The sequence below is a fragment of the Engraulis encrasicolus genome, chromosome 15 (assembly GCF_034702125.1).
Source record: "Engraulis encrasicolus isolate BLACKSEA-1 chromosome 15, IST_EnEncr_1.0, whole genome shotgun sequence".
Classification (NCBI taxonomy): domain Eukaryota; kingdom Metazoa; phylum Chordata; class Actinopteri; order Clupeiformes; family Engraulidae; genus Engraulis; species Engraulis encrasicolus.
Genome location: NC_085871.1, coordinates 50,325,856 through 50,353,582, shown reverse-complemented (window position 1 = coordinate 50,353,582; position 27,727 = coordinate 50,325,856). Strand labels below are relative to the sequence as shown.

The 27,727-nt window shown below is 41.4% G+C and overlaps 1 protein-coding gene across 1 annotated transcript in view; it reads left to right on the top strand.

Moving 5' to 3' along the window:
* LOC134464159 (zinc finger protein 493-like) overlaps positions 1–20,413 on the top strand; it is a 28,352-nt gene extending 7,939 nt beyond the window's left edge. The window contains 3 exon segments of the mRNA XM_063217621.1: positions 3,877–4,960; positions 17,901–19,823; positions 19,825–20,413. Coding sequence (XP_063073691.1) covers positions 3,877–4,960; positions 17,901–19,823; positions 19,825–20,188 — 3,371 coding nt within the window. The 3' untranslated portion in view covers positions 20,189–20,413.
* The last annotated feature ends 7,314 nt before the right edge of the window (positions 20,414–27,727 follow it).

The window sequence follows — 27,727 nt, the reverse complement described above, 5'->3', positions numbered from 1 at the left end:
ATCTGACACAGAATAATTTTAATTATACCTAAAGACACACCATTGGACTTGTTTAAAAGCTGAGAACCTCAGCTTTCCATAACTGAAAGCGGTATTTTCCTAGCATCTACCAATCCGAAGGTAGCCCACTTTAAGTGCGGAATTACTTTTCTAAAGATAGCGTTTTGTTTCCTTGGAAACGGACGCGGTTTATGTGTTACGCATACGCTATTTGACTCGGTTTTGCACTATTATGGATGAATTTCTAATCTTGACATGTTAATGGACAATCTATGCGAATTTCATAATGTGTTTTTATGTGATATGGGAGTAAATGTGTTTACATCCCGTCTGGGATTTGTTAAACTAGCTGGCCCGCTAGTTAGCTAGCAAGTGCTAGGTCTCTACACTACATCATGTCAAAAGTGGAAAGATTTGCCGACACTCAAGGCTGTGGATATAATGAACTGGTTCTGTGAATGTTCTCAGAATGTTTTGCTTTGACAAATTGCTGATATTATAGCATTACATCCAAATCCTGGTGTTTCTTTGTTTATGCTTGGGCCATTGAGACAGATCGATTCTAATTCCAGAGAGAGTTTATTTCTGCTATTACTTACTTGCTAGCTAACTAGCAAACTAGCTAACAAATCCCAGACGGGCGTACTGTTAACACATTTTACTCCCATGTTACATAAAAACGCATTTTGAAACTCGCACAGATTGTCCATTAGAATGTCAAGATTAGAAATTCATCCATAATAATGCAAACCCGAGTCAAATAGCGTATGCGTAACACATAAACAAACCGCGTCCGTTTCCAAGGAAACAAAACGCTATCTTTAGAAAAGTAATTCTGCACTTAAAGTAGGCTACCTTCGGATTGGTAGATGCTAGGAAAATACCGTTTTCAGGTATGGAAAGCTGAGGTTCTCAGCTTTTAAACAAGACACATGGTGTGTCTTAAGGTCTAATTAAAAATATTCTGTCGAACATCGAACAAATGTACTTTTGAATGGGTTTCAATGGCTCCAAGCCAGGGTTGTCCACCATTTCAAATTCGCGCGCTCCAGTGAAGGGGCATTCACTGCAACCTGCTGCAACCCAATTAAAATTGTTTCAAAATATGGCCTCGAGGATGGACACACATGGCGTAGTAATAAATCCGACCACTAGGTGTCACAATTTAGTCCAACCGATGTTGTCCTAGTGCCTGCGCTTGAACATGCATTACAACTTTTTTTTTTACAAGTTTTTTTTTTTTTTTTTTGCCCTCGGACGCAATTTTTTTTTTTTTTTTTTTTTTTTTTTTAAGGAACGTAGCCAAGGCGGGGGTGGGGTTTAGTCAAGGCGGCCGCCTTGATAAGAAAGCGCTGGGGGAAAGCCTGCAATAGAGTAATTTCACGTGAAATCAGACACTTTGGGACCCGACTGACACGGATTTTAATACAACTGTACCTTTTCAATGGCAAGGTAGAACCCCAGACCTGAATTTGCAAGAATCTGGCACTAATATTAAAGGTACACTGTGTGAGATTTTTAGTTGTTTATTTCCAGAATTCATGCTGCCCATTCACTAATGTTACCTTGTTCATGAATAATTACCACCACCATCAAATTGTAAGTATTCATTATGACTGGAAAAATTGCACTTTTCATACATGAAAAGGGGGATCTTCTCCATGGTCCGCCATTTTGAATTTCCAAAAATAGCCATTTTATGCTGGAAAATGGACTCTACTTGGACCATTGAAAATGTTTGTTTATTACTTAGTAAACTTTCATGTAAAGATCAAATTTGGCAATAGGCAGCCCAGTTTCAATGAGCGGCATAGTTGCAGCACCTTTTTTGACCATTTCCTGCACAGTGTCCCTTTAAAGGAACAGTCCACCCTTTTTTGATTTTCACATATTTGCAGTATTTCCCAGCATTATTCATGAATGTGCATATAATTTTCGTCTGTGTTTCCATTGCCTAGTTTAACAGTACAGCCATGCTATTGCATAGCAATGCAAGTCTATGGGGGCAAAAAAACATCATCAAATGTACTTATAAAGTACTTTAAAATTAAGGTAAAATTTACCAGAGCGCAAAACAGCTATTTAATGTCCTGTGATCATTTGTGGCTTGATGCTAATGCCTCCATTCAATTCCAGTGATGATGCTAAGCTATGCTAATAATTCTGATCCAATACATCTAAGTACTGAAAACCCTTAAGTAGGCCTACTGAAGAAAATTATATGCACATTAATGAATAATGCTTGGAAATACTGCAAATATGTGAAAATAAAAAAATGGTGGACTGTTCCTTTAAAGGGGTAAGTTATGCCACTATTTTGGGGCCTAGTACAGTTAAAATCGTTGGCTGGGGTTTATAAAGGTGGTAAAGTGTCTTATTTTTCATGTTAAGCGTTGTCTTAGTTAAGTTAAAAGAGGGAGTATGTCGCTAAGCTAGTGAAAGTCAATGGATCCGTGTAGCATGTACACATACCCATTTCACCTGGGTCTCTTGTCAGTTGAATTGTCGATTAATTGCGATTAATGTTTTTTAATCGATTAACACATTGATCGATTAAAGTTGATTAATCGATTAATCATTTGCATCCCTATTGGGGACAACGACGGGTTGAGAGCGCAAGCAATATTGCGTGCTGTTTATGACAAGTTCATTTACATAGGCTATTCACAAATATTTTCAGCTTTGCTCAGTTTCATATTAGGCCTACTGGCGTTTTGTAAATTTAAGTAGGCCTATTTAAAATGAGCTAATATTATTTACTGACTGATTGCAGTCATTTTTGTCTGACCACATTTTATTTTGCCGGTCATTCATGCATGCAAACGGCCAATGTCCGGCCACAGCCGGCTAACGTGAACCCTGCATGGAGCATCATCTGAATATGAATTATGAGATATTAGAAGTGTAGTTTTTTGAGTGCCGTGAACTTGAAAACGCGCCTTTTCAGAATGTATGGCACAGTGCCAAAGACTTGATATCAAGTCCATTACGTTTTTTTATGGAGGATGGGGCCTAACACGTTGATCTGGTATGTTTGTTGTTCACACGGTCAAAGAACTCGATTTTTTATGGCTTTTGAAAAAACACTCAAATGTTGAAATAAAGTTGAAAAGTTAAAGTTAAGTTAAAGAATTAGCACCCAGCACAACTGACTTCAGACCTGTTGCTCCCGGACACTGCTGATGTTGTTGCTAGTGCTTTGCTGATTTTAGCGACTTCACAATGTTCCTGATATAGTGGGCTCCAACCCAGCACTAGGGAGGTGTTCCTAATAAAGTGGGCTCCAACCCAGCACTAGAGAGGTGTTCCTAATAAAGTGGGCTCCAACCCAGCACTAGGGAGGTGTTCCTAATAAAGTGGGCTCCAACCCAGCACTAGAGAGGTGTTCCTAATAAAGTGGGCTCCAACCCAGCACTAGAGAGGTGTTCCTAATAAAGTGGGCCCCAACCCAGCACTAGAGAGGTGTTCCTAATAAAGTGGGCCCCAACCCAGCACTAGAGAGGTGTTCCTAATAAAGTGGCCTGTGAGTGTATATCTCCCACCCCTAATGCCACTTCAGTTCCTGTGCGAGTCAAAGCAGGTTAGCGAATACTTTTGGTGATATAGTGCAGGTGGCTAATGGCTCATTTTAAAAGGTAAGTATTAAGCTTATAGGGTTACTAGACTTTTTGTTGTTGGATCACCTCTACATTTATTCATGAATAGGTAAAAACTTCCAAAACGGCAAACCTGCATAAAATCCTGATCCGCCTACTTTTGACCAAAAATTACATATTAATGATATGTGCGTGTGTGCGCGTGTGTGCGCGTGTGTGCACGTGCGCGTGTGTGTGTGTTCTGTTGTTAATATAGTTTGCTCCGTTCTATTCTTCACAGGGCATCAGCTTCACTGCAGTTCCAGCGGAGCAGAGTTTAGTGGAAAAACACATTCTGCTGCCCTCACCACAGAGAGGCGTTACCCTTGCAGTCAGTGTGAGAAGAGCTTCAAGACTAAAAGAGAAGTCCAAATCCACCAACGTGTTCACACAGGAGAGAAGCAATTTTCATGCACGGACTGCGGAAAGAGTTTTTCATGCTTTTCTAACCTCCTCAGTCATCGCCACGTTCACACTGAAGAGAGGCCGTACGCTTGCAGTCAGTGTGACAAGAGCTTTAAGACAAAACAAAACTTCCAAGTCCACCAGCGTGTTCACACAGGGGAGAAACCTTTTTCATGCTCTGACTGTGGAAAGAGCTTCTCACGGGCTGATCACCTCCATTCACATCACCGTATTCACACTGGAGAGAGGCCGTACGCTTGCAGCCAGTGTGACAAGAGCTTTAAGAGAAAAGATGAGCTCCTAAACCACCAACGTGTTCACACAGGGGAGAAACCATTTTTATGCACCCACTGTGGAAAGAGATTCACACAGTCTTCTAACCTCCATATACATCTTCGCTGTCACACTGGAGAGAAACCATATTCATGCACGGACTGCGGAAAGAGTTTCTCGGATTCTGGTAGCCTGCACAAACATCGTCGCATTCACACTGGAGAGAGGCCGTACCCTTGCAGTCAGTGTGACAAGAGCTTTAATCTAGTCTCAAACCTCAACAAACACCAGCTTGTTCACACAGGGGAGAAACCATTTTCATGCTCTGACTGTGGAAAGAGCTTCTCACGGTCTTCTCACCTCGACTCACATCGCCGCGTTCACACTGGAGAGAGGCCGTACGCTTGCAGTCAGTGTGACAAGAGCTTTAAGACAAAAGATGAGCTCAAAAGGCACCAGCGTGTTCACACAAGGGAGAAACCATTTTCATGCACTGACTGTGGAAAGGGTTTCCCAACATCGTCTGCCCTCCATGTGCATCGACGTTGTCACACTGGAGAGAAACCATTTTCATGCACGGACTGCGGAAAGAGTTTCTCAACCTCTTCTAACCTCCACAAACATCGCCTTATTCACACTGAAGAGAAGCCGTACGCTTGCAGTCAGTGTGACAAGAGCTTTAAGACAAAAGCAGAGCTCCAACGCCATCAGCCCATTCACACAGGGGAGAAACCATTTTCATGCACAGACTGTGGAAAGAGCTTCTCACAGTTTGCTCACCTCCACTCACATCGCCGCGTTCACACTGGAGAGAGACCGCACGCTTGCAGACAGTGTGACAAGAGCTTTAAGACAAACGCAGAGCTCCAACGCCATCAGCCCATTCACACAGGGGAGAAACCATTTTCATGCACAGACTGTGGAAAGAGTTTCGCACATTCTTCTGCCCTCCACATGCATCGTCGCATTCACACTGGAGAGAGGCCGCATCCTTGCAGTCAGTGTGACTACAGCTTTACCTCAAAAAGAGATCTTCAAAGGCACCAGGTTGTTCACACGGGGGAGAAACCATTTTCATGCATCGACTGTGGAAAGAGTTTTTCATATCCCAACGGCCTCCGCGCACATCGTCGCATTCACACTGGAGAGAAGCCGTACGCTTGCAGTCATTGTGACCAGAGCTTTAAGAGAAAAGACAGGCTCCAAATCCACCAGCGTGTTCATACAGGGGAGAAGCCATTTACATGCACCGACTGTGGAAAGAAATTCTCACAGCTTGCTAACCTCTACACACATCGTCGCATTCATACTGGAGAGAGGCCGTACCCTTGCAGTCAGTGTGACAAGAGCTTTAAATTAAATACACATCTCCAAAGTCACCTGCGTGTTCACACAGGGGAGAAACCATTTTAATGCACCGACTGTGGAAAGAATTTCTCACATTCTTCTCACCTCCGCACACATCGCCTCATTCACACTGAAGAGAAGCCGTTCGCTTGCAACCAATGTGACAAGAGCTTTAAGACTAATGCAGAACTCCAAATCCACCAACTTGTTCACACGGGAGAGATGCCATTTTCGTGCACCGACTGTGGAAAGAAATTCTCACATTCTTCTAACCTTAAGAAACACCTGTCATTAGGGATGCAAATTATCGATTAATTCATTAATCATTAGTTGATAGTGTTATCGATCGACTTTCGATTAATTGATAAGCGGCGTTTTTTCCCCTGAATTTCATAGAGCCTTTTAAAATATCAGCTAAATAGTTAAAACACTGAGTTCAAAAAGTGTATATATTGTTATATTAAATTATATTATGAGAATTATATTATGATCATTAATCCCATATTGTATTTTATTGTATGATATTATATTATTGTAATATAATTATAATTATGCATTAGGAAAAGAAAGCTGTTTTCTATGGCATCTCCAAACCACCTTTGGGGAGGCATTGCTTTCACCCAGGAGTGAACTAGTAGCCCCACGCCCCCCTCTGTCGCCTTGCCTATATGACAGACAACGTTGAGTGAAACGTGATCAGACTCAGGACTTGTCTGCATATGTGTCAGCCAACCACAAGCATTTTAATTTAATACGCTTCAAAATAAAGAAATGCCATATGTTGGGTAGTGTGTTGTTGTCCATAATGGATAGTAATGTCAACAAAGTTCGTTTCTGAACACTTTTTTTTTTTATTTCCTGTGTCTGTAAGGAGAGCTAATAAGATAACAGGCTCCATTGAGAATGAATGGAGCTATGACAACAACACTTACAGCTAACATGGATTCACCTGAAATTGAACAGATGGTGCTCCTCTTCATGCATGGTCATATATATTCATGCCCAGTTCAGCTAATACTAGTCTTGATATCTGACAGGGTGTAGTGATTAAAATTACAGCTCACAATTTGAAATGACTACGTTTGTGATTTCGCTAGTTAGCACGCTAAGCTAACCTAGCAAGCTTAACCCTACAGTAAAATGCTGCTTGCAGTGACATGTGCCTGTCTTGAAAGATCGTTTTTCTCATAATTCAAGCAGTAACAACTTACACCATTGGACTTGGCATAATCACAGATTCAAGTACACATCTCCAAAAGACCCACAAGAACTCTAGAAGTTGCAATAACGATTTAATACATAAAATCTGCGCACCATGGATTTGAGTAGGACTAGAACGAGAACCACTCAACAGTCTCTAGCGCCCTCTAGCGGTTAATCGCGATTAATACATTTTAATCGAGCAACCTCTTGCTCGACAACTAATCTAAAGTCGATTAATCATTTGCATCCCTACTTGTCATCACACTTGAGAGAAGCCTTAAGCTCTCAGCCAGTGTAACGAGTTTCTCACAGTCCTCTAACCTTAAAGCTACAGTGGCGGTCATATGTTTACATACCCTAACAGAATATACACTTTGCTACCGATTTCCAATAGGATGTGACTGATTACACAAAACATTTTTGTTTTCAATCCGAGGACAATGCTCCAGCCACTCAGCTTGCCAATCAAGCTGTGGATGGAAGACCACCATATCAATACCCTGACATGGTCAGCCCAAACTCCAGGCCCGAACCCCCTTGAAAACTTCTGGAATGTGGTCAAGAGGAAGCTGGATGGTCACAAGCCATCAACCCAAGCTCAGTAACTTGAATTCTTGCACCAGTCCTGGAATAAAGTCTAAATAGATTAAAGTACCAAAACGCATGATAGCTGTGACTACAAATCGGGCTTATTCCACCAAATATTGCCTTCTGAATTCTTCCTAAGTTAATACAGAACGATTATGTTGTTTTAAAGTTAATATCATCTTCTTTTCTTTGCCATTTTTGAGATTTGGAAACATTGCATCTTGTGTTTTACTTTGACCATTTTGAGATTTTCTGCAAATAACTGATCCAAATGACAATATTTTCTTTCGAAATTCAGAGGAAATGTTGTCGGTAGTTTATAGAATGAAATAGCAATGTTTGTTTTACTCAAACACATATCTATCCAAAGTAATATCAGAAAAACTGAACATTTCGAAGTGGTCTCTCAATGCTTGCCGCAGCTGTATATAAAAATACTGCAATTGGAAAGACAAGTTTGAAAGTGCTTATGTCCAGCATTAGCCATAATGTTGTCATCAATCTGTGGAACTTATGGACTTATGGAAAATGTGATTCTTGAGCTTTATAAGTAAGATTTTATGATTCACTGTGATACAGACTGACACTTTTTTCATTATAAATCTCAGTATAGATCCATAGTAGAGCATATACACAGGAACCTATAAGGGGAGGAGACAGACTGAATGATTACTGCAAAGAGAGACTTTTTGGATTCACAGCATGGATGCCATGACCTACCCAGGTTTAAATGATGAAATTGACTTCAGGTCTTTGCTATGATGCGTATGATGTTAAGAGTATGATAGTTTGAATATGACCCAGTGTCAGATGCCTAGCCTCCATTATGTTGTCTATTATGTTGTCTTTTTCTACCATTCTATTTCCTACTATTCAGCTTTTTGCTATTCAGCATTTTTATATTCAGCATTTTCTTACCACTCTTTCAATGCCCCATACATCAATTCTTTGTGATTATTGTAACATAAACGTGTTTATACCTGACCTATGTGACCTCTGAAGGTTTACTGTGTTACCCAGGTACCTGAGTTTCTAACCACGCCCTGATGAAGGCCAGACGGCTGAAACCGGTCAGCGTTTTTAACATGTTAACCCTGATGTGAAATAAAGGGTTTTTAATACTTCAACTACCTTGACTCAAAGGAGAGTGCTTTGGATACAGTTCAACAAAACAATAATAATAATTTTGTATTTGTATAGCACTTTATCATACAAGGCATGATTGGCATTCATCAATCTGACGTGAATTGCAGGTTTAGCCCCCATGGCATGCTTGTGAGGCAGTTCACTCGCTGCTCCAAGTAGGAAGCAGCGTTTTTTATGTCTTGGGAAATCACGTTAAGGCGGATTCATACTTGGCGTAACTGGCGCTAACCTCCTTCATACCTCAATCGCGACGATGGCGTGCGCTCAAAATGACGTCACACGCCACTCCGCAAGCTGGCGCGGCGCGAGGTCTTGCACCCCACATTTTTTTGTAACTTGGCATGCGCCACCAGCGACCATGCAGGTAGGCAGACAAAGCGGGAGTTGCGAAGAGAGGCTACCGCTACTGTAAGCTACTACAGAATGGATCCTGGATCATTTTGAAGATAATAAAATGTCCTAGAGAGTTATTTTATCTTCTCCCTTAAATGTTGTTCAGTGAAACAATTGTTTACTTTGTTCAGAAGCACGTTGTGTTTGGCGATCTATTTATAAATTCTGCAGCCAGAACAATCTCACATGGTGTTGGAATGATCTGGCAATGTAGGCTACAACAAAAATCCATGTTTCATTGTGGTAAGTCATATGTCAGACGTTCAGTAGCCCTACAGCAGCCGTGTTTGGCTTTCTATTTTAGATCGCTACAACCGCTGCATCTGATTCTGCCGGCGATTTCTGCAGTTTCTCTCATGAACAGCAGAGGGCACACTTCTGAAAATGCAAGCAAAAGCCTGTAAATGGCGCTTTTGACTATGAATGGTCTGCCACATTTTAATGGTTCTCGCGCCAAAGTGCGCACGTTAAGTATGCAGAGCCCTTTAGGAAAAAACGGTCCAACTTGTTTGCCAAGCATTCAACTCCACCTTTATTAGACTAAGCAGATCTCGTGTTGATCAAGCATTTTTATGCTTGGTTGCGTCCGTGCCTAATACGTGTCCTGCAACTGAGGGACGAGTCTGAACCCGGCTTTAAACATGCGTCATTCAGTGAATACTTTTCACAAGGTAAAAGCTTTCCTCTGCATTCATCAGAAATAAGTTGTATAACAAAAATAACATATAGACAATCTAAAAGCATTTTGTGAAATCATTCTGTGGTCATTTTGGAGGTGGGCACGGCAAAAAAGCACACTAAATTCAATGCCGTCTGGTGTAGGTTTACTTACTTAATTCATTTCTAAGCCGGAGGCTTTTTCTAAGATCATAACAGCATGCACAGCGGGATTCAGTCATGGCACAAGCCAGGCAGAGGTTTACTGTATATTGATATTGCTTTAAAATGTAAATGATCCTGCACCCTTTGTAGCGACTTACAACTATTCTTTTTCAGGGTATTGGTTACAGTACAGGTGTGACGGAGGTAATCTTGCACCTGTTCACCCCCCTCGGGGATCGAACGTGCGACCTCGTCAACTACAACGGTTCGGCAATGGGAGACACAGTACGATACCGCTGGGCCAAGAGACTAGTCTCTCGGCCCAACGGCACGAGACTGTATGAGGCTATCGGAGGGAGGTTTTTACCAACGTTCCACGCCAACTCTGTGCTAGTTAGCCTCCGTTACACTCTCCCCCTTAAACCTCACTCCCATCCCGGGTCAGCGGCACCACTGTGACGGAGGTCATCTTGCACCTGTTCACCCCCCTCGGGGATCGAACGTGCGACCTCATCAACTACAACGGTTCGGCAATGGGAGACACAGTACGATACCGCTGGGCCAAGAGACTAGTCTCTCGGCCCAACGGCACGAGACTGTATGAGGCTATCGGAGGGAGGTTTTACCAACGTTCCACGCCAACTCTATGCTAGTTAGCCTCCGTTACACAGGCCCTGGAGCAATGTGGGGTTAGGTGCCTTGCTCAAGGGCACTTCAGCCATGGATGCAGATGTAGTGAGGATTAGAACCGGCAACCTTGAAAGGCCAATTCTCTAACCACTAGGCCTCGGCTGCCCCTGGTTATAGCTGCATCATACCAGCATGGTAGCCTGGGAACTCCCATACTGCCTTTAGTTCTACACAATCGTGTCGATCTGAAAGACAGTCTGGCGGTGACTGGTAAATTTGTCAACCCACACTCAACCAGTTTGAAATTTAAAGGTACACTGTGTGCGATTTTAGTGGTTTATTTCCAGAATCCATGCTACTCATTCACTATTGTTACCTTTTTCATGAATATATACCACCACCATCAACAACACTCAACCAGTCACTTTGACGTAGGGGTGGGTATTGGCAAAGGGTTCACGATTCGATGCGCATCACGATACACATGCCACGATGCGATTCTATCACGATGCATTGCGATTCATGTACTACTGTGATGCATTGCGATATTTACTTCAGTAAATGTGTAAAATACATCTTATTTGTCAGTTGCTGTGTAGCTTTCTTAAGTCAGTTCATTCTATTTAAGCATTCTATCATCTGGGAGAGAGCTTACATCACAACAGAAATATTACCTATTCTCTACTGAACAAAATAACCTGTGGCAAATCAAATTTTATTGTTATCAAATAATCAATTGTCATGAATCCATGCAGTATATTGAGAAAATAAGTATCACGATACCTTGTCATGAATCGATGCATTGTATCGTGAGAGTAAGTATCGCGATGCATCGATATGACGATTATTTTGCACACCCCTACTTTGACGGGAGAAAACTTTCACCCCAACTAGAGCTCTAAATAGTAGCCTGAATGTCCAGGCGATGTTTTGTCCGATGGCCTTTGCCATTATCCACCCTAAAATGTATTAGAATGCAAGAAATTGCATCTAAAAATACAAAATTGGCCCCCAGACCCCTAACCACAGAAGAAGTCCTCCTTTCTGGTTGTAAGGGCATGGTCAACCAAACACTAATAAATAAAAAAATAAATATAATTATAATAATAATGTCAACAAGGTTATCTTCCACACACTGAGCTCATCCGTCTTGTTGGTGCGTCTCTGAAGTAATCTAGCAGTTAGGAAATGGATCGCACTCAGTTTTTTCAGAGACACTGAAGAAGGCTCTGTGCAGCCGAAACGTCTGTCATACTAGCCCCAATGTTTAAATATAATGAAAAGAACAAGATGGAAGGAAAAACTGAGTGTGATCCATCCATAATAATGTTAACAACAATGATGATAATAGAAATAATAATAAATGTAATAATAGTAATAATAATAATAATTATTATTATTAGGCTATTGTCTATTATTGGCTAGTTGACTCGTAAAAAAAGATGGCGAGTGACTGGTAGGTTATTAAAATCTGCCAGCCACAGTGACTGGTGGGGAAAAAACTTCCAAAAAAGTTCCACCCCTGGCATGGAGTAAGGTGCCCAAGTTTTTTAAACCTATTATCATTAGTAGGAGGAGTAGTAGTAGTAGTAGCCTAGGCCTATATCAGAGATTTTTTCTAAAGGAGCAACAGTATCTCTATGGTAGCCTAGCAGTAGGCCTATTAGTAGCATGTTTTACCACAGATTCTGTAAGAGACAAATTCTATACGGGCTGTGGTTTTACTTTGAAGTAGAGATTTATTTTGACATTGAAGTTGGTCAACATCTGGCCATTCGTCACTTCCTCTCGTTCAAGGAAATCTCAAAACAAACACCGCACAGCCCCGACAAGTGTAGCCAGAAAGTATCTACTTTTTATTGTTTGCATTCCAGAAAGTGCATTCAAAGGCCTATCGTTTTGTTTTACAGCCATATTTCTCCTGACGACAAAACCCCCCCGACTGCATTGGATGACCCGAAATAGTGCAGGTAGTAGGTCCGTTCCGTTTAGTTAGTTCATTCGAAGTTTGTTCTCTGGTGTGTGTTGTTGCAGCAACCCCTTTATCTTTGGTTAGAGGCGTATGGCATGATTTAGCTGTGTCTGCAATGTCACAAGAAGATCTATGGCCATCCACTGTTGAATTTAATTATCGACAAGAGCTTGTAACAGTGGTGTAGTCTACGTAGTACGCAGTAAGCTTATACCCACTTAAGAATTTCAGGGATTTCAGTATACCCACTTAAAATTGATTGACCCATTATTTAGAATAGCACGAATAGTATACCCACTTCAAAAAAAATGCTCAAATATACAGTATACCCACCCCAAAAATGTAGACTACATCACTGGCTTGTAAGTTACTGGTGCTGGTAGCGTGAATCTGGCCCACTACATTCCCCAGAAGGCGACGGGCTTTCTGAAGTTGCTGCTATTATAGAGTTACGGTGCCCATGGTTCTTCAATTATTTTCTGAGAGCAGCAGGCTCGACTAGTCTTTCTTTTCGTGGAGCACAGAGTTGTGTGCTTGTGCTGCCTGGCGGCAATGCAGACATTATTTCTCTACATCCCAAATAAACATATGGAAGAGCTCTATAAGAATCTGCTATTTTCTGTGCTGTCAGGAAGTATGTTAAATAAACGTAATTCACTTACAATGGGATTTCTCACAGGCACAGTGTGGCACGTCTCCAATCTCGTATGTTGACTGCCATCACCTTTTCATGTTTACAAGGTGCACAGTGAAATGCACAGAAGTAGGCCTATGTATTGAACATGAATTGGGTTTTATTTCTGGTGAGTTAGAATTAAACTGGTGAGTTAACACCAAAATGTGTAGCATGGAAATCTACGGTTATATTGAAGAGTGAAGTGTTGGACACCAGGTCAACAAACAAGAACGGCTGACAGCAAAGCATCAAGGATATCTGTGCTACCATAACTCCCATACAGTTTCTGCCATTGACCTCAATGTAAAACGCATCATGGCATTGATTATGACAGAGAGAGAGAGAGAGAGAGTCTTAACCAAGTAAGCTTATTGAACATTGCATGTTATGTAGAAAGTACCAAATTTCAACTGATTTGATGTGAACCGAATTTTGATGAAGAAAATTGTGATTTTAAAACAATATTCTAATGATGCGAATTCCCCAATTCATGGGGGTTTTTTTAGCTGGAAGGCCAAAATATGTAAAAAGAAAAAAATGAATGATTGGAATACTTTAGCAACTGGGCCATGAATCTACAATCCATGACAGCTTAACATTATTGATGGAATTATGGAAATAAATAAACTTTTTCATGCTATTCTAATGAAGTGGCCTGGAGCTGTAGATACTACTGTGTTGATATGTGAAGTTCTACATGTTACCACAAGATGGCAGTATGACCCCTGTCCCCTGGCTATATAAACAGAGTGTATTGCAGTAAATCTGGGGCAGGGATGGGCAACTGGAGGCCCGGGGGCCACATGCGGCCCGGCTCCTCACTCAGAAGAAACATAATTATAATTAAAGAAGTAAATAAAAAATTACCAGATTTTTCTAAACACTACTGAATTAATCTGTTGTGATTATACTGTTGGCAGATAGAAAACACTCCCATTCCTTCCAAATCAAACCAAAATATTGGCGGTCATTGAGCAACCAACTGCGTCTAGAGCTATTGTATGTGAGTTGCAGTCCGGTCCCTGGTCATGTGGCCCTCCGATGGTAGCGATGAAAAAATGTTGCCCTCCATATCATGAAAGTTGCCCATCCCTGATCTGGGGTGTTACACACTAAAGGTTCTGACTTCAACACTTGGTGTCTGTCTACAACTACTATCCATGGTATTGCTGATTTAAGCTTCTACACTCATTACCTTGTTCCTAGCATGCTGGTTTAGGCTTGTACCGCCATTACTGTGAGGTTGGATCGCAAATGTAAAAAAAAAAAAAAAACGTTACCAGTAATTGTCATCATTTCTGTTCAGATTCAAGGTCTGTAGCTACTAAGATGCCATCTGCAGAAGTCAACTCTCCACTCCAGCTGATGAGGAGCGTCAAAGAAGAGACAGAGGAGTTCAGCTCAACTGATTCTCCATCCCAGCTGAACATAAAAGAAGAGAGAGAAGAGGTCCCTGGTTCTCATGAACAGCTGGAGATAAAAGAAGAGAGAGAAGAGTTCCCTGCGTCTCCATCCCAGCTGAACATAAAAGAAGAAACAGAGCAGTTCCCTGGTTCTCCACCTCAGCTGAGGAGCGTAAAAGAGGACAGGGAGGAGATCCTGCGTTCTCTGTACAGTCTGAGGAGCGTGTCTGTAGTGCTGGTGGACTGCTGTAGATCACAAGGACGGCTGGAGAACAATGAAGAGAACCACAGAGATGCCGAGCCAAGGAAGAGATCTGGTAAGACATCTCATGAAAGGCTTGTAATATAGAACAAGTATTTACCAAAAGTATTCGCTAACCTGCCTTGACTCACATATGAATTTAAAGGCCAACTTCCGATAAAACACAGTTTTACTCACTCCTTTTGAAGATCGGACGGTCACCCCAAGTTAAACTCACTTGCAAGGCTCTCATAGCGGTGCGTCACCTCGCCTGGCTGTGTTTCCCGGTGTTTCCCAATTTACATTAATAATGCAGAGAAACAAGCGAATCACGAAAGCCTTTCTGTGTTTCGTCACGTTGAAAGAAGGCATTGCCCACAAAGCTTTATGTCGACCCATTTTCCTAAAAACATGTTGAGTATTTTTTTTCTGCTTGTTTTCAATACAAGCAACGTCTGGTGGCCCGAAATCTAGCTTAGCTTAGCTATCAGCTGGTTGCTACTCTCAGGTACACACACAGCACAAAGCCTCATCCATACAGCAAGCCCACTCTGGTTGCTCCGTGCCTACAGCTCGCCTAGGGATCGCTGTCGAAAGAGCACAGCCCTGAATGGAGCATGCACGCCTCCGTTGGCGCCCCTATAGTGCAGTACCACCCGGAGAAGTGGCGACTCTGTTTCCCATTACATTCTATCCAAGAACAGGAGGACTGAGCCAATCAGAGATGCATTTCCACGAGAGCAGGAAGAGTGAGCCAATCAGAGACGCTTTTCCACGAGAAACACGGAACACCCTCTCGTTTCTCCACAAGCCACATTGCTAGCTTGCAAAAATGGCTTGAAACAAAGCAACCAGAACGTTTTTTGAAACAGGACCAACGCGTAACACATTCAATAACAATGGGGAACACAGCAATATTAATCAAATGACGTTGAGAGGCCATCTTTAAGTGCCATGCCATTTCTAACTCGTATGGTTCAGTATGATGTTGGTCCATCTTTTGCAGCTATTACAGCTTCATGTTATGGTCCACAAGGTTGAGGAGTGTGTGTATTGTGTTTCTGTCAACTTTTCATGTTGGAAGTGACCCACTCCAAACTGTTTCCACAACATTAGGAGTATGTAATTGTCCAACATTTTTTGGTATACTTAAGTTGTAATTAGCTACAAAAGGATGCCTTTATTTGACAGGACAGTGATCGGGAAATGATCCTGTCCGAACTCGAACTGGGGTCCTCGTGGCCACGCAAGCCCAGATATTGGGGGGATTAGTGCCTTCCGCCACAGCGTGCCCAGTTCTATTTCATAACATCAAGACTTGCACTGAGAGGCGTTATTAAATCTGCAACAGGTGGACCAACATCATATTTCATAACATCAAGACTTGCACTGAGAGGCGTTATTAACTCTGCAACAGGTGGACCAACATCATATTTCATAACATCAAGACTTGCACTGAGAGGCGTTATTAACTCTGCAACAGGTGGACCAACATCATATTTCATAACATCAAGACTTGCACTGAGAGGCGTTATTAACTCTGCAACAGGTGGACCAACATCATATTTCATAACATCAAGACTTGCACTGAGAGGCGTTATTAACTCTGCAACAGGTGGACCAACATCATATTTCATAACATCAAGACTTGCACTGAGAGACGTTATTAACTCTGCAACAGGTGGACCAACATCATATTTCATAACATCAAGACTTGCACTGAGAGGCGTTATTAAATCTGCAACAGGTGGACCAACATCATATTTCTAATGAGAGGCGTTATTAAATCTGCAACAGGTGGACCAACATCATATTTCATAACATCAAGACTTGCACTGAGAGGCGTTATTAACTCTGCAACAGGTGGACCAACATCATATTTCATAACATCAAGACTTGCACTGAGAGGCGTTATTAACTCTGCAACAGGTGGACCAACATCATATTTCATAACATCAAGACTTGCACTGAGAGGCGTTATTAAATCTGCAACAGGTGGACCAACATCATATTTCATAACATCAAGACTTGCACTGAGAGGCGTTATTAAATCTGCAACAGGTGGACCAACATCATATTTCATAACATCAAGACTTGCACTGAGAGGCGTTATTAACTCTGCAACAGGTGGACCAACATCATATTTCATAACATCAAGACTTGCACTGAGAGGCGTTATTAAATCTGCAACAGGTGGACCAACATCATATTTCATAACATCAAGACTTGCACTGAGAGGCGTTATTAAATCTGCAACAGGTGGACCAACATCATATTTCATAACATCAAGACTTGCACTGAGAGGCGTTATTAAATCTGCAACAGGTGGACCAACATCATATTTCATAACATCAAGACTTGCACTGAGAGGCGTTATTAACTCTGCAAAAGGTGGACCAACATCATATTTCACCGCATGGGTTTGAAATGGGATGTTACGTTCATATACGAGCGTTTTGGAGAGCGTGCACATCCAGATTAAACAGGTGCCGGACTTAAACACGATTAAACGTGAAAGGAAGAAAGGTCCTCACACTGTTGCTGCTCCAGGTTTCTTAACGCAACGTTTCGACCATGCAGTCTGGTCTTCGTCAGGTGTATGTGAGTTTGTGTGACATGACAGTTCTTTTAAAGACTCTTGAAGGAAGGGGCGGGCGCAATGCGCCGTTGAGCAGCAACAGTGTCTGGACCTTCCTTCTTTTCACGTTCATATACGAGTCAAGGCAGGTTAGCGAATACTTTTGCCGATATAGTCCAGATGGTTATGGGCTCATATTAAAGGGTAAGAATTAAAGTAATACTAAACTTTCATGGTGTTTTTTTCAAATCACCCCAACATTTATTGTTGAATAGGTAAAAACTTCCAAAACGGCAAACCTGCATAAAATCCTGATCCACCTACTTTTGACATTTTAAAATGACAAAAATTACCTATTGATGACAATGGTGTGTGTGTGTGTGTGTGTGTGTGTGTGTGTGTGTGTGTGTGTGTGTGTGTGTGTGTGTGTGTGTGTGTGTGTGTGTGTGTGTGTGTGTGTGTGTGTGTGTGTTACATTGTTAATACAGTTTGCTCTGTTCTATTCTTCACAGGGCATCAGCTTCACTGCAGTTCCAGCGGAGCAGAGTTTAGTAGAAAAACACATTCTGCTGCCCTCACCACAGAGAGGCGTTACTCTTGCAGTCAGTGTGACAAGAGCTTCAAGACTAAAAGAGAAGTCCGAATCCACCAACGTGTTCACACAGGAGAGAAGCCATTTTCATGCACGGACTGTGGAAAGAGTTTCTCACAGTCTTCTAACCTCCACACACATCGTCGCATTCACACTGGAGAGAAGCCGTATGCTTGCAGTCAGTGTGACAAGAGCTTTAAGACAAAACAAAAGCTCCAAATCCACCAGCGTGTTCACACAGGGGAGAAACCATTTTCATGCACTGACTGTGGAAAGAGTTTCTCACGGTCTTCTCACCTCGACTCACATCGCCGCATTCACACTAAAGAAAGGCCATATGCTTGCAGTCAGTGTGACAAGAGCTTTAAGACAAAAGGGGAGCTCAAAAGTCACCAGCGTGTTCACACAAGGGAGAAACCATTTTCATGCACCGACTGTGGAAAGAGTTTTCCAACGTCGTCTAACCTCCATGTACATCGACGCTGTCACACTGGAGAGAAACCATTTTCATGCACGGACTGCGGAAAGAGTTTCTCAACCTCTTCTCACCTCTACAAACATCGACGCGTTCACACTGAAGAGAGGCCGTATGCTTGCAGTCAGTGTGACAGGAGCTTTAAGACAAAAGCAGACCTCCAGCGCCATCAGCCCATTCACACAGGGGAGAAACCATTTTCATGCACAGACTGTGGAAAGAGCTTCTCACAGTTTGCTTACCTCCACCAACATCGCCGCATTCACACTGGAGAGAGACCGCACGCTTGCAGTCAGTGTGACAAGAGCTTTAAGACCAAATATGAGCTCCAACGCCATCAGCCCATTCACACAGGGGAGAAACCATTTTCATGCTCTGACTGTGGAAAGAGTTTCTCACAGTCTTCTCACCTCCACTCTCATCGCCGCATTCACACTGGAGAGAAGCTGTACCCTTGCAGTCAGTGTGACAAGAGCTTTAAGACAAAAAAAGAGCTCCAACGCCATCAGCCCATTCACACAGGGGAGAAACCATTTTCATGCACAGACTGTGGAAAGAGCTTCTCACAGTTTGCTTACCTCCTCTCACATCGCCGCGTTCACACTGGAGAGAGACCGCACGCTTGCAGACAGTGTGACAAGAGCTTTAAGACAAAAAAAGAGCTCCAAGTCCACCAGCGCACTCACACAGGGGAGAAACCATTTTCATGCACAGACTGTGGAAAGAGTTTCGCACATTCTTCTGCCCTCCACATGCATCGTCACATTCACACTGGAGAGAGGCCACATCCTTGCAGTCAGTGTGACTACAGCTTTACCTCAAAAAGAGATCTTCAAAGACACCAAGTTGTTCACACGGGGGAGAAACCATTTTCATGCATCGACTGTGGAAAGAGTTTTTCACATTCCAACGGCCTCCACACACATCGTCGCATTCACACTGGAGAGAAGCCGCACACTTGCAGTCATTGTGACAAGAGTTTTACGACAAAATCAAAGCTCCAAATCCACCAGCGTGGTCACACAGGGGAAAAACCATTTACATGCACCGACTGTGGAAAGAAATTCTCACAGTCCTCTAACCTTATCACACATCGCCGCATTCATACTGGAGAGAGGCCGTACCCTTGCAGTCAGTGTGACAAGAGCTTTAAATTAAATACACATCTCCAAATCCACCAACGTGTTCACACAGGGGAGAAACCATTCTCATGTATCGACTGTGGAAAAAGTTTTTCACATTATTCCGCCCTTTGCATACATCGTCGCATTCACACTGGAGAGAAGCCGTTCGCTTGCAGCCAGTGTGACAAGAGCTTTAAAACTAATGCAGAACTCCAAATCCACCAACATGTTCACACGGGAGAGATGCCATTTTCGTGCACCGACTGTGGAAAGAAATTCTCACAGTCCTCTAACCTTATCACGCATCGCCGCATTCATACTAGAGAGGCCGTACCCTTGCAGTCAGTGTGACAAGAGCTTTAAATTAAACACACATCTCCAAAGTCACCACAGTGTTCACACAGGGGAGAAACCATTTTCATGTACCGACTGTGGGAAAAGTTTCTCACATTCTTCTCACCTCCACACACATCGCCTCATTCACACTGGAGAGAAGCCATTCGCTTGCAGCCAGTGTGACAAGAGCTTTAAGACTATTACAGAACTCCAAATCCACCAACGTGTTCACACGAGAGAGATGCCATTTTCGTGCACCGACTGTGGAAAGAAATTCTCACATTCTTCTAACCTTAAGAAACACTTGTCATCACATTTGAGAGAAGCCTTAAGCTCTCAGCCAGTGTAACGAGTTTCTCACAGTCCTCTAACCTTAAAGCTACAGTGGCGGTCATATGTTTACATACCCTAACAGAATATACGCTTTGCTAGCGATTTCCAATAGGATGTGACTGTTTACACAAGACCTTTTTGTTTTCACTCCAATTTGTTTTCAATCCGAGGACAATGCTCCAGCCACTCAGCTTGCCAATCAAGGTGTGGATGGAAGACCACCAGATCAATACCTTGACATGGTCAGCCCAAACTTCAGGCCCGAACCCCCTTGAAAAGCTCTACAATTTTATCAAGAGGAAGCTGGATGGTCACAAGCCATCAACCCAAGCTCAGTAACTTGAATTCTTGCACCAATCCTGGAACAAAGTCTAAATAGAATAAAGTACCAAAACGCATGATAGCTGTGACTACAAATCGGGCTTATTCCACCAAATATTGCCTTCTGAATTCTTCCTAAGTTAATACAGAACCATTATGTTGTTTTAAAGTTAATATCATCTTCTTTTCTTTGCCATTTTTGAGATTTGGAAACATTGCATCTTGTGTTTTACTTTGACCATTTTGAGATTTTCTGCAAATAACTGATCCAAATGACAATATTTTCTTTCGAAATTCAGAGGAAATGTCGGTAGTTTATAGAATGAAATAGCAATGTTTGTTTTACTCAAACACATACCTATCCATAGCAATATCAGAAAAACTGAAAAATTCAAAGTGATCTCTCAATACTTGCCGCAGTTGTATATAAAAATACTGCACAGTTGAAAAGACAAGTTTGAAAGTGCTTATGTCCAGCATTAGCAATAATGCTGTCATCAATCTGTGGAACTTATATGGAAAATGTGATTCTTGAGCTTTATAAGTAAGATTTTATGATTCACTGTGATACAGACTGACACTTTTTTCATTATAAATCTCAGTATAGATCCATAGTAGAGCATATACACAGGAACCTATAAGGGGAGGAGACGGACTGAATGATTACTGCAAAGAGAGACTTTTTGGATTCACAGCATGGATGCCATGACCTACCCAGGTTTAAATGATGAAATTGACTTCAGGTCTTTGCTATGATGCGTATGATGTTAAGAGTATGATAGTTTGAATATGACCCAGTGTCAGATACCTAGCCTCCATTATGTTGTGTATTACAAACCCCAACTCCGATGAAGTTGGGACGTTTGGTAAACAGTGAATAAAATCAAAATGCTATCATTTTCAAAACATTCAATCTATTCATTAGATGGAGAATAGTGAAAAGACAACATATTAAGTGTTAAAACCGAGAAAAAATATTGTTTTGGGGGACATATGTACTCATTTCTAATTTGATAAATCCAACACGTCTCAAAAGAGTTGGAACGGGGATCAGTGAAATTTAGTTAACATCCAAATAAGATAAAACAACAAAGAAGAACATTTCAAAATGAATTGTACTGACGGACAATATAGGTGTCCAGGTATAAGATCATCACAGAGAGGCTGAGTCACTCAGAATTAAAGATGCAAAGGGAATAATTACCATAGTTATTACATACATTTTTGAATTCCCTTTGATTTACCACGATTGAGTGTATATAAGACATATTTTTGTTAATAAAATCATTGTATAGGTTCATGACATCATGAAATATATATTGGCTGTAGTCTCACTCTAATTCCTGGAGTGCTAGAGCTATTGAAAATTGACCATATTAAGAATGCTTAATGCATGAAAATGACACAGGGGTTTAACATTCTCCTAAGCACCTGAGCTCACTTGAAATAGACCCAGAAGACATGGGAAACTGTCCTTTGCTTACAGAAGTCAGCAGAAGTTGTAGACGTCCATTCTTTTTGACAATAATAGAGCATTGCACATCCTGTGCTACAGTGAAAATGGACCATCCAACTTGTGTTAGTGCTAGCTTCAAAAGTCAGCCTCCATGATGGCATGCGGATGCAGTAGTGCATTGGTTAAGATGTTCTCACTCATCTGTAGAGTTAAATACAGTGCTGAATGGTATAAATGGGTTTTAAACAGCATGAAAAGCCACTCATGCATTATATTTTGAAGGGAGATCTTCGATTACTGCCACATAGTAAGGTCAAATTGCATTCTCTACTATGTTTTAACAGTTTGGCTCCATCATAAGGACCAGCATGTGATAAAATGGTGGGTTTTTGGTCAAGACCTGTCACACTGTAAGCACTACAGAAAGGAAAACATTGCAAAACATGACAAGGAATACATCACCATTTAAGCTGGTGAAATCATGTCCAAGATAGGAATTAACACTGTTTTATATATAAAATCATCTCATCAGTTAATGTATTTAACTGTTAAGTATTGTCTTTTGTTTTGTTTTTAGTCTTCCTCGACATTTGCTGCCATTTATTGTCCCCGTCCCAACTCTTTTGAGACGTGTTGGATTTCTCAAATTAGAAATGAGTACATATGTCCCCCAAAACAATATTTTTTCTCGGTTTTAACACTTAATATGTTGTCTTTTCACTATTCTCCATCTAATGAATGGCTTGAGTGTTTTGAAAATGATAGCATTTTGATTTTATTCACTGTTTACCAAACGTCCCAACTTCATCGGAGTTGGGGTTAGTATGTTCTCCTTTTCTACCATTCTATGTCCTACTATTCCGCTTTTTACTATTCAGCATTTTTATATTCAGCATTTTCTTACCACTCTTTCAATGCCCCATACATCAATTCTTTGTGATTATTGTAACATGAACGTGTTTATACCTGACCTATGTGACCTCTGAAGGTTTACTGTGTTACCCAGGTACCTGAGTTTCTAACCACGCCCTGATGAAGGCCAGACGGCTGAAACCGGTCAGCGTTTTTAACATGTTAACCCTGATGTGAAATAAAGGGTTTTTAATACTTCAACTACCTTGACTCAAAGGAGAGTGCTTTGGATACAGTTCAACAAAACAATAATAATAATTTTGTATTTGTATAGCACTTTATCATACAAGGCATGATTGGCGTGATTGGCATTCATCAATCTGACGTGAATTGCAGGTTTAGCCCCCATGGCATGCTTGTGAGGCAGTTCACTCGCTGCTCCAAGTAGGAAGCAGCGTTTTTTATGTCTTGGGAAATCACGTTAAGGCGGATTCATACTTGGCGTAACTGGCGCTAACCTCCTTCATACCTCACTCGCGACGATGGCGTGCGCTCAAAATGAAGTCACGGCCCTCCGCAAGCTGGCGCGGCGCGAGGTCGTGCACCCCACATTTTTTGTAACTTGGCATGCGCCACCAGCGACCATGCAGGTAGGCAGACAAAGCGGGAGTTGCGAAGAGAGGCTACCGCTACTGTAAGCTACTACAGAATGGATCCTGGATCATTTTGAAGATAATAAAATGTCCTAGAGAGTTATTTTATCTTCTCCCTTAAATGTTGTTCAGTGAAACAATTGTTTACTTTGTTCAGAAGCACGTTGTGTTTGGCGATCTATTTATAAATTCTGCAGCCAGAACAATCTCACATGGTGTTGGAATGATCTGGCAATGTAGGCCAACAAAAACAACAAACAAAACAACAAAAATCCATGTTTCATTGTGGTAAGCCATATGTCAGACGTTCAGTAGCCCTACAGCTGCCGTGTTTGGCTTTCTATTTTAGATTGCTACAACCGCTGCATCTGATTCTGCCGGCGGTTTCTGCAGTTTCTCTCATGAACAGCAGAGGGCACACTTCTGAAAATGCAAGCAAAAGCCTGTAAATGGCGCTTTTGACTATGAATGGTCTGCCACATTTTAATGGTTCTCGCGCCAAAGTGCGCACATTAAGTATGCAGAGCCCTTTAGGAAAAACTGTCCAACTTGTTTGCCAAGCATTCAACTCCACTTTTATTAGACTAAGCAGATCTCGTGTTGATCAAGCATTTTATGCTTGGTTGCGTCCGTGCCTAATACGTGTCCTGCAACTGAGGGACGAGTCTGAACCCGGCGTTAAACATGCGTCATTCAGTGAATACTTTTCACAAGGTAAAAGCTTTCCTCTGTATTCATCAGAAATAAGTCGTATAACAAAAATAACATTTAAACAATCTAAAAGCATTTTGTGAAATCATTCTGTGGTCATTATTAACTAAATTCATTACATTACATTACATTGCATTTGGCAGATGCTTTATAACCAAAGCGACTTTCAAAAAGAGGACATAATCAAGCCAACATCACAAGCAAATACAAAGTGCACAGGAGATATACAGAACAAAAAGTGCAGTTGCAGAGAGGAGTTAGTTTTGTTTTTGTTTTTTTGATAAAGAGTAAATAACGAGTACACACACACACGCAGTAAACTAAACTACTTTTTTACTTTGTTCAGAAGCACGTTGTGTTTGGCGATCCATTTATAAATTCTGCAGCCAGAACAATCTCACATGGTGTTGGAATGATCTGGCAATGTGGGCTACAACAAAAATCTGTTTCATTGTGGTAAGTCATATGTCAGACGTTCAGTAGCCCTACAGCAGCCGTGTTTGGCTTTCTATTTTACATCGCTACAACCGCTGCATCTGATTCTGCCGGCGATTTCTGCAGTTTCTCTCATGAACAGCAGAGGGCACACTTCTGAAAATGCAAGCAAAAGCCTGTAAATGGCGCTTTTGACTATGAATGGTCTGCCACATTTTAATGGTTCTCGTGCCAAAGTGCGCACGTTAAGTATGCAGAGCCCTTTAGGAAAAACTGTCCAACTTGTTTGCCAAGCATTCAACTCCACCTTTATTAGACTAAGCAGATCTCGTGTTGATCAAGCATTTTATGCTTGGTTGCGTCCGTGCCTAATACGTGTCCTGCAACTGAGGGACGAGTCTGAACCCGGCTTTAAACATGCGTCATTCAGTGAATACTTTTCACAAGGTAAAAGCTTTCCTCTGTATTCATCAGAAATAAGTCGTATAACAAAAATAACATATAGACAATCTAAAAGCATTTTGTGAAATCATTCTGTGGTCATTATTAACTAAATTCATTACATTACATTACATTGCATTTGGCAGATGCTTTATAACCAAAGCGACTTTCAAAAAGAGGACATAATCAAGCCAACATCACAAGCAAATACAAAGTGCACAGGAGATATACAGAACAACAAGTGCAGTTGCAAAGAGGGGTTAGTTTTTTTTTGGGTTTTTTTTTCCATAAAGTGTAAATAACGAGTACACACAAACACACAATCGCAGTAAACTAAACTACTTTTTTACTTTGTTCAGAAGCACGTTGTGTTTGGCGATCTATTTATAAATTCTGCAGCCAGAACAATCTCACCTGGTGTTGGAATGATCTGGCAATGTAGGCTACAACAAAAATCCATGTTTCATTGTGGTAAGTCATAAGTCAGACGTTCAGTAGCCCTACAGCAGCCGTGTTTGGCTTTCTATTTTAGATCGCTACAACCGCTGCATCTGATTCTGCCGGCGATTTCTGCAGTTTCTCTCATGAACAGCAGAGGGCACACTTCTGAAAATGCAAGCAAAAGCCTGTAAATGGTAGCCTGATAAACCAGACTAAATGTGGATGTCTAATTTTGACTATGAATGGTCTGCCACATTTTAATGGTTCTCGCGCCAAAGTGCGCACGATAAGTATGCAGAGCCCTTTAGGAAAAACTGTCCAACTTGTTTGCCAAGCATTCAACTCCACCTTTATTAGACTAAGCAGATCTCGTGTTGATCAAGCATTTTATGCTTGGTTGCGTCCGTGCCTAATACGTGTCCTGCAACTGAGGGACGAGTCTGAACCCGGCTTTAAACGTGTCATTCAGTGAATACTTTTCACAAGGTAAAAGCTTTCCTCTGTATTCATCAGAAATAAGTTGTATAACAAAAATAACATATAGACAATCTAAAAGCATTTTGTGAAATCATTCTGTGGTCATTTTGGAGGTGGGCACGGCAAAAAAGCACACTAAATTCATTACATTACATTACATTGCATTTGGCAGATGCTTTATAACCAAAGCGACTTTCAAAAAGAGGACATAATCAAGCCAACATCACAAGCAAATACAAAGTGCACAGGAGATATACAGAACAACAAGTGCAGTTGCAAAGAGGGGTTAGTTTTTTTTTGGGTTTTTTTTTCCATAAAGTGTAAATAACGAGTACACACACACACAAACACACACACGCAGTAAACTAAACAAATTCAATGGCATCTGGTGTAGGTTTACTTACTTAATTCATTTCTAAGCCGGAGGCTTTTTCTAAGATCATAACAGCATGCACAGCGGGATTCAGTCATGGCACAAGCCAGGCAGAGGTTTACTGTATATTGATATTGCTTTAAAATGTAAATGATCCTGCACCCTTTGTAGTTTTATTATTATTGTTGTTATTATTACATTACACTTAGCTGACGCTTTCATATATTCAAAGCGACTTACAACTATTCTTTTTCAGGGTATTGGTTACAGTAGTCTACAGGCCCTGGAGCAATGTGGGGTTAGGTGCCTTGCTCAAGGGCACTTCAGCCATGGATGCAGATGTAGTGAGGATTAGAACCGGCAACCTTGAAAGGCCAATTCTCTAACCACTAGGCCTCGGCTGCCCCTGGTTATAGCTGCATCATACCAGCATGGTAGCCTGGGAACTCCCATACTGCCTTTAGTTCTACACAATCGTTTCGATCTGAAAGACAGTCTGGCGGTGACTGGTAAATTTGTCAACCCACACTCAACCAGTTTGAAATTTAAAGGTACACTGTGTGCGATTTTAGTGGTTTATTTCCAGAATCCATGCTACTCATTCACTATTGTTACCTTTTTCATGAATAGGCCTACTTACCATCACCATCAACAACACTCAACCAGTCACTTTGACGGGAGAAAACTTTCACCCCAACTCGAGCTCTAAATAGTAGCCTGAATGTCCAGGCGATGTTTTGTCCGATGGCCTTTGCCATTATCCACCTAAAAATGTATTAGAATGCAAGAAATTGCATCTAAAAATACAAAATTGGCCCCCAGACCCCTAACCACAGAAAAAGTCCTCCTTTCTGGATGTAAGGACATGGTCAACCAAACACTAATAAATAAAAAAATAAATATAATCACAATAATAGTTTTAATAATAATGTCAACAAGGTTATCTTCCACACACCGCGCTCTTCCGTCTTGTTGGTGCGTCTCTGAAGTAATCTAGTAGTTAGGAAATGGATCGCACTCAGTTTTTCAGAGACACTGAATACGGCTCTGTGCAGCCGAAACGTCTGTCCCTGCAATGTTCACTTCAAATAAAAAGAAAACAACAAGAAACAAGAAAAAACTGAGTGTGATCCACAATAATGTTAACAACAATGATAATAGAAATAATAATAAATGTAATAATAGTAATAATAATTATTATTATTATTATTATTAGGCTATTGTCTATTATTGGCTAGTTGACTCGTAAAAAAAGATGGCGAGTGACTGGTAGGTTATTAAAATCTGCCAGCCACAGTGACTGGTGGGGAAAAAACTTCCAAAAAAAAGTTCCACCCCTGGCATGGAGTAAGGTGCCCAACTAAGTTTTTTAAACCTTTAGTAGTAGTAGTAGTA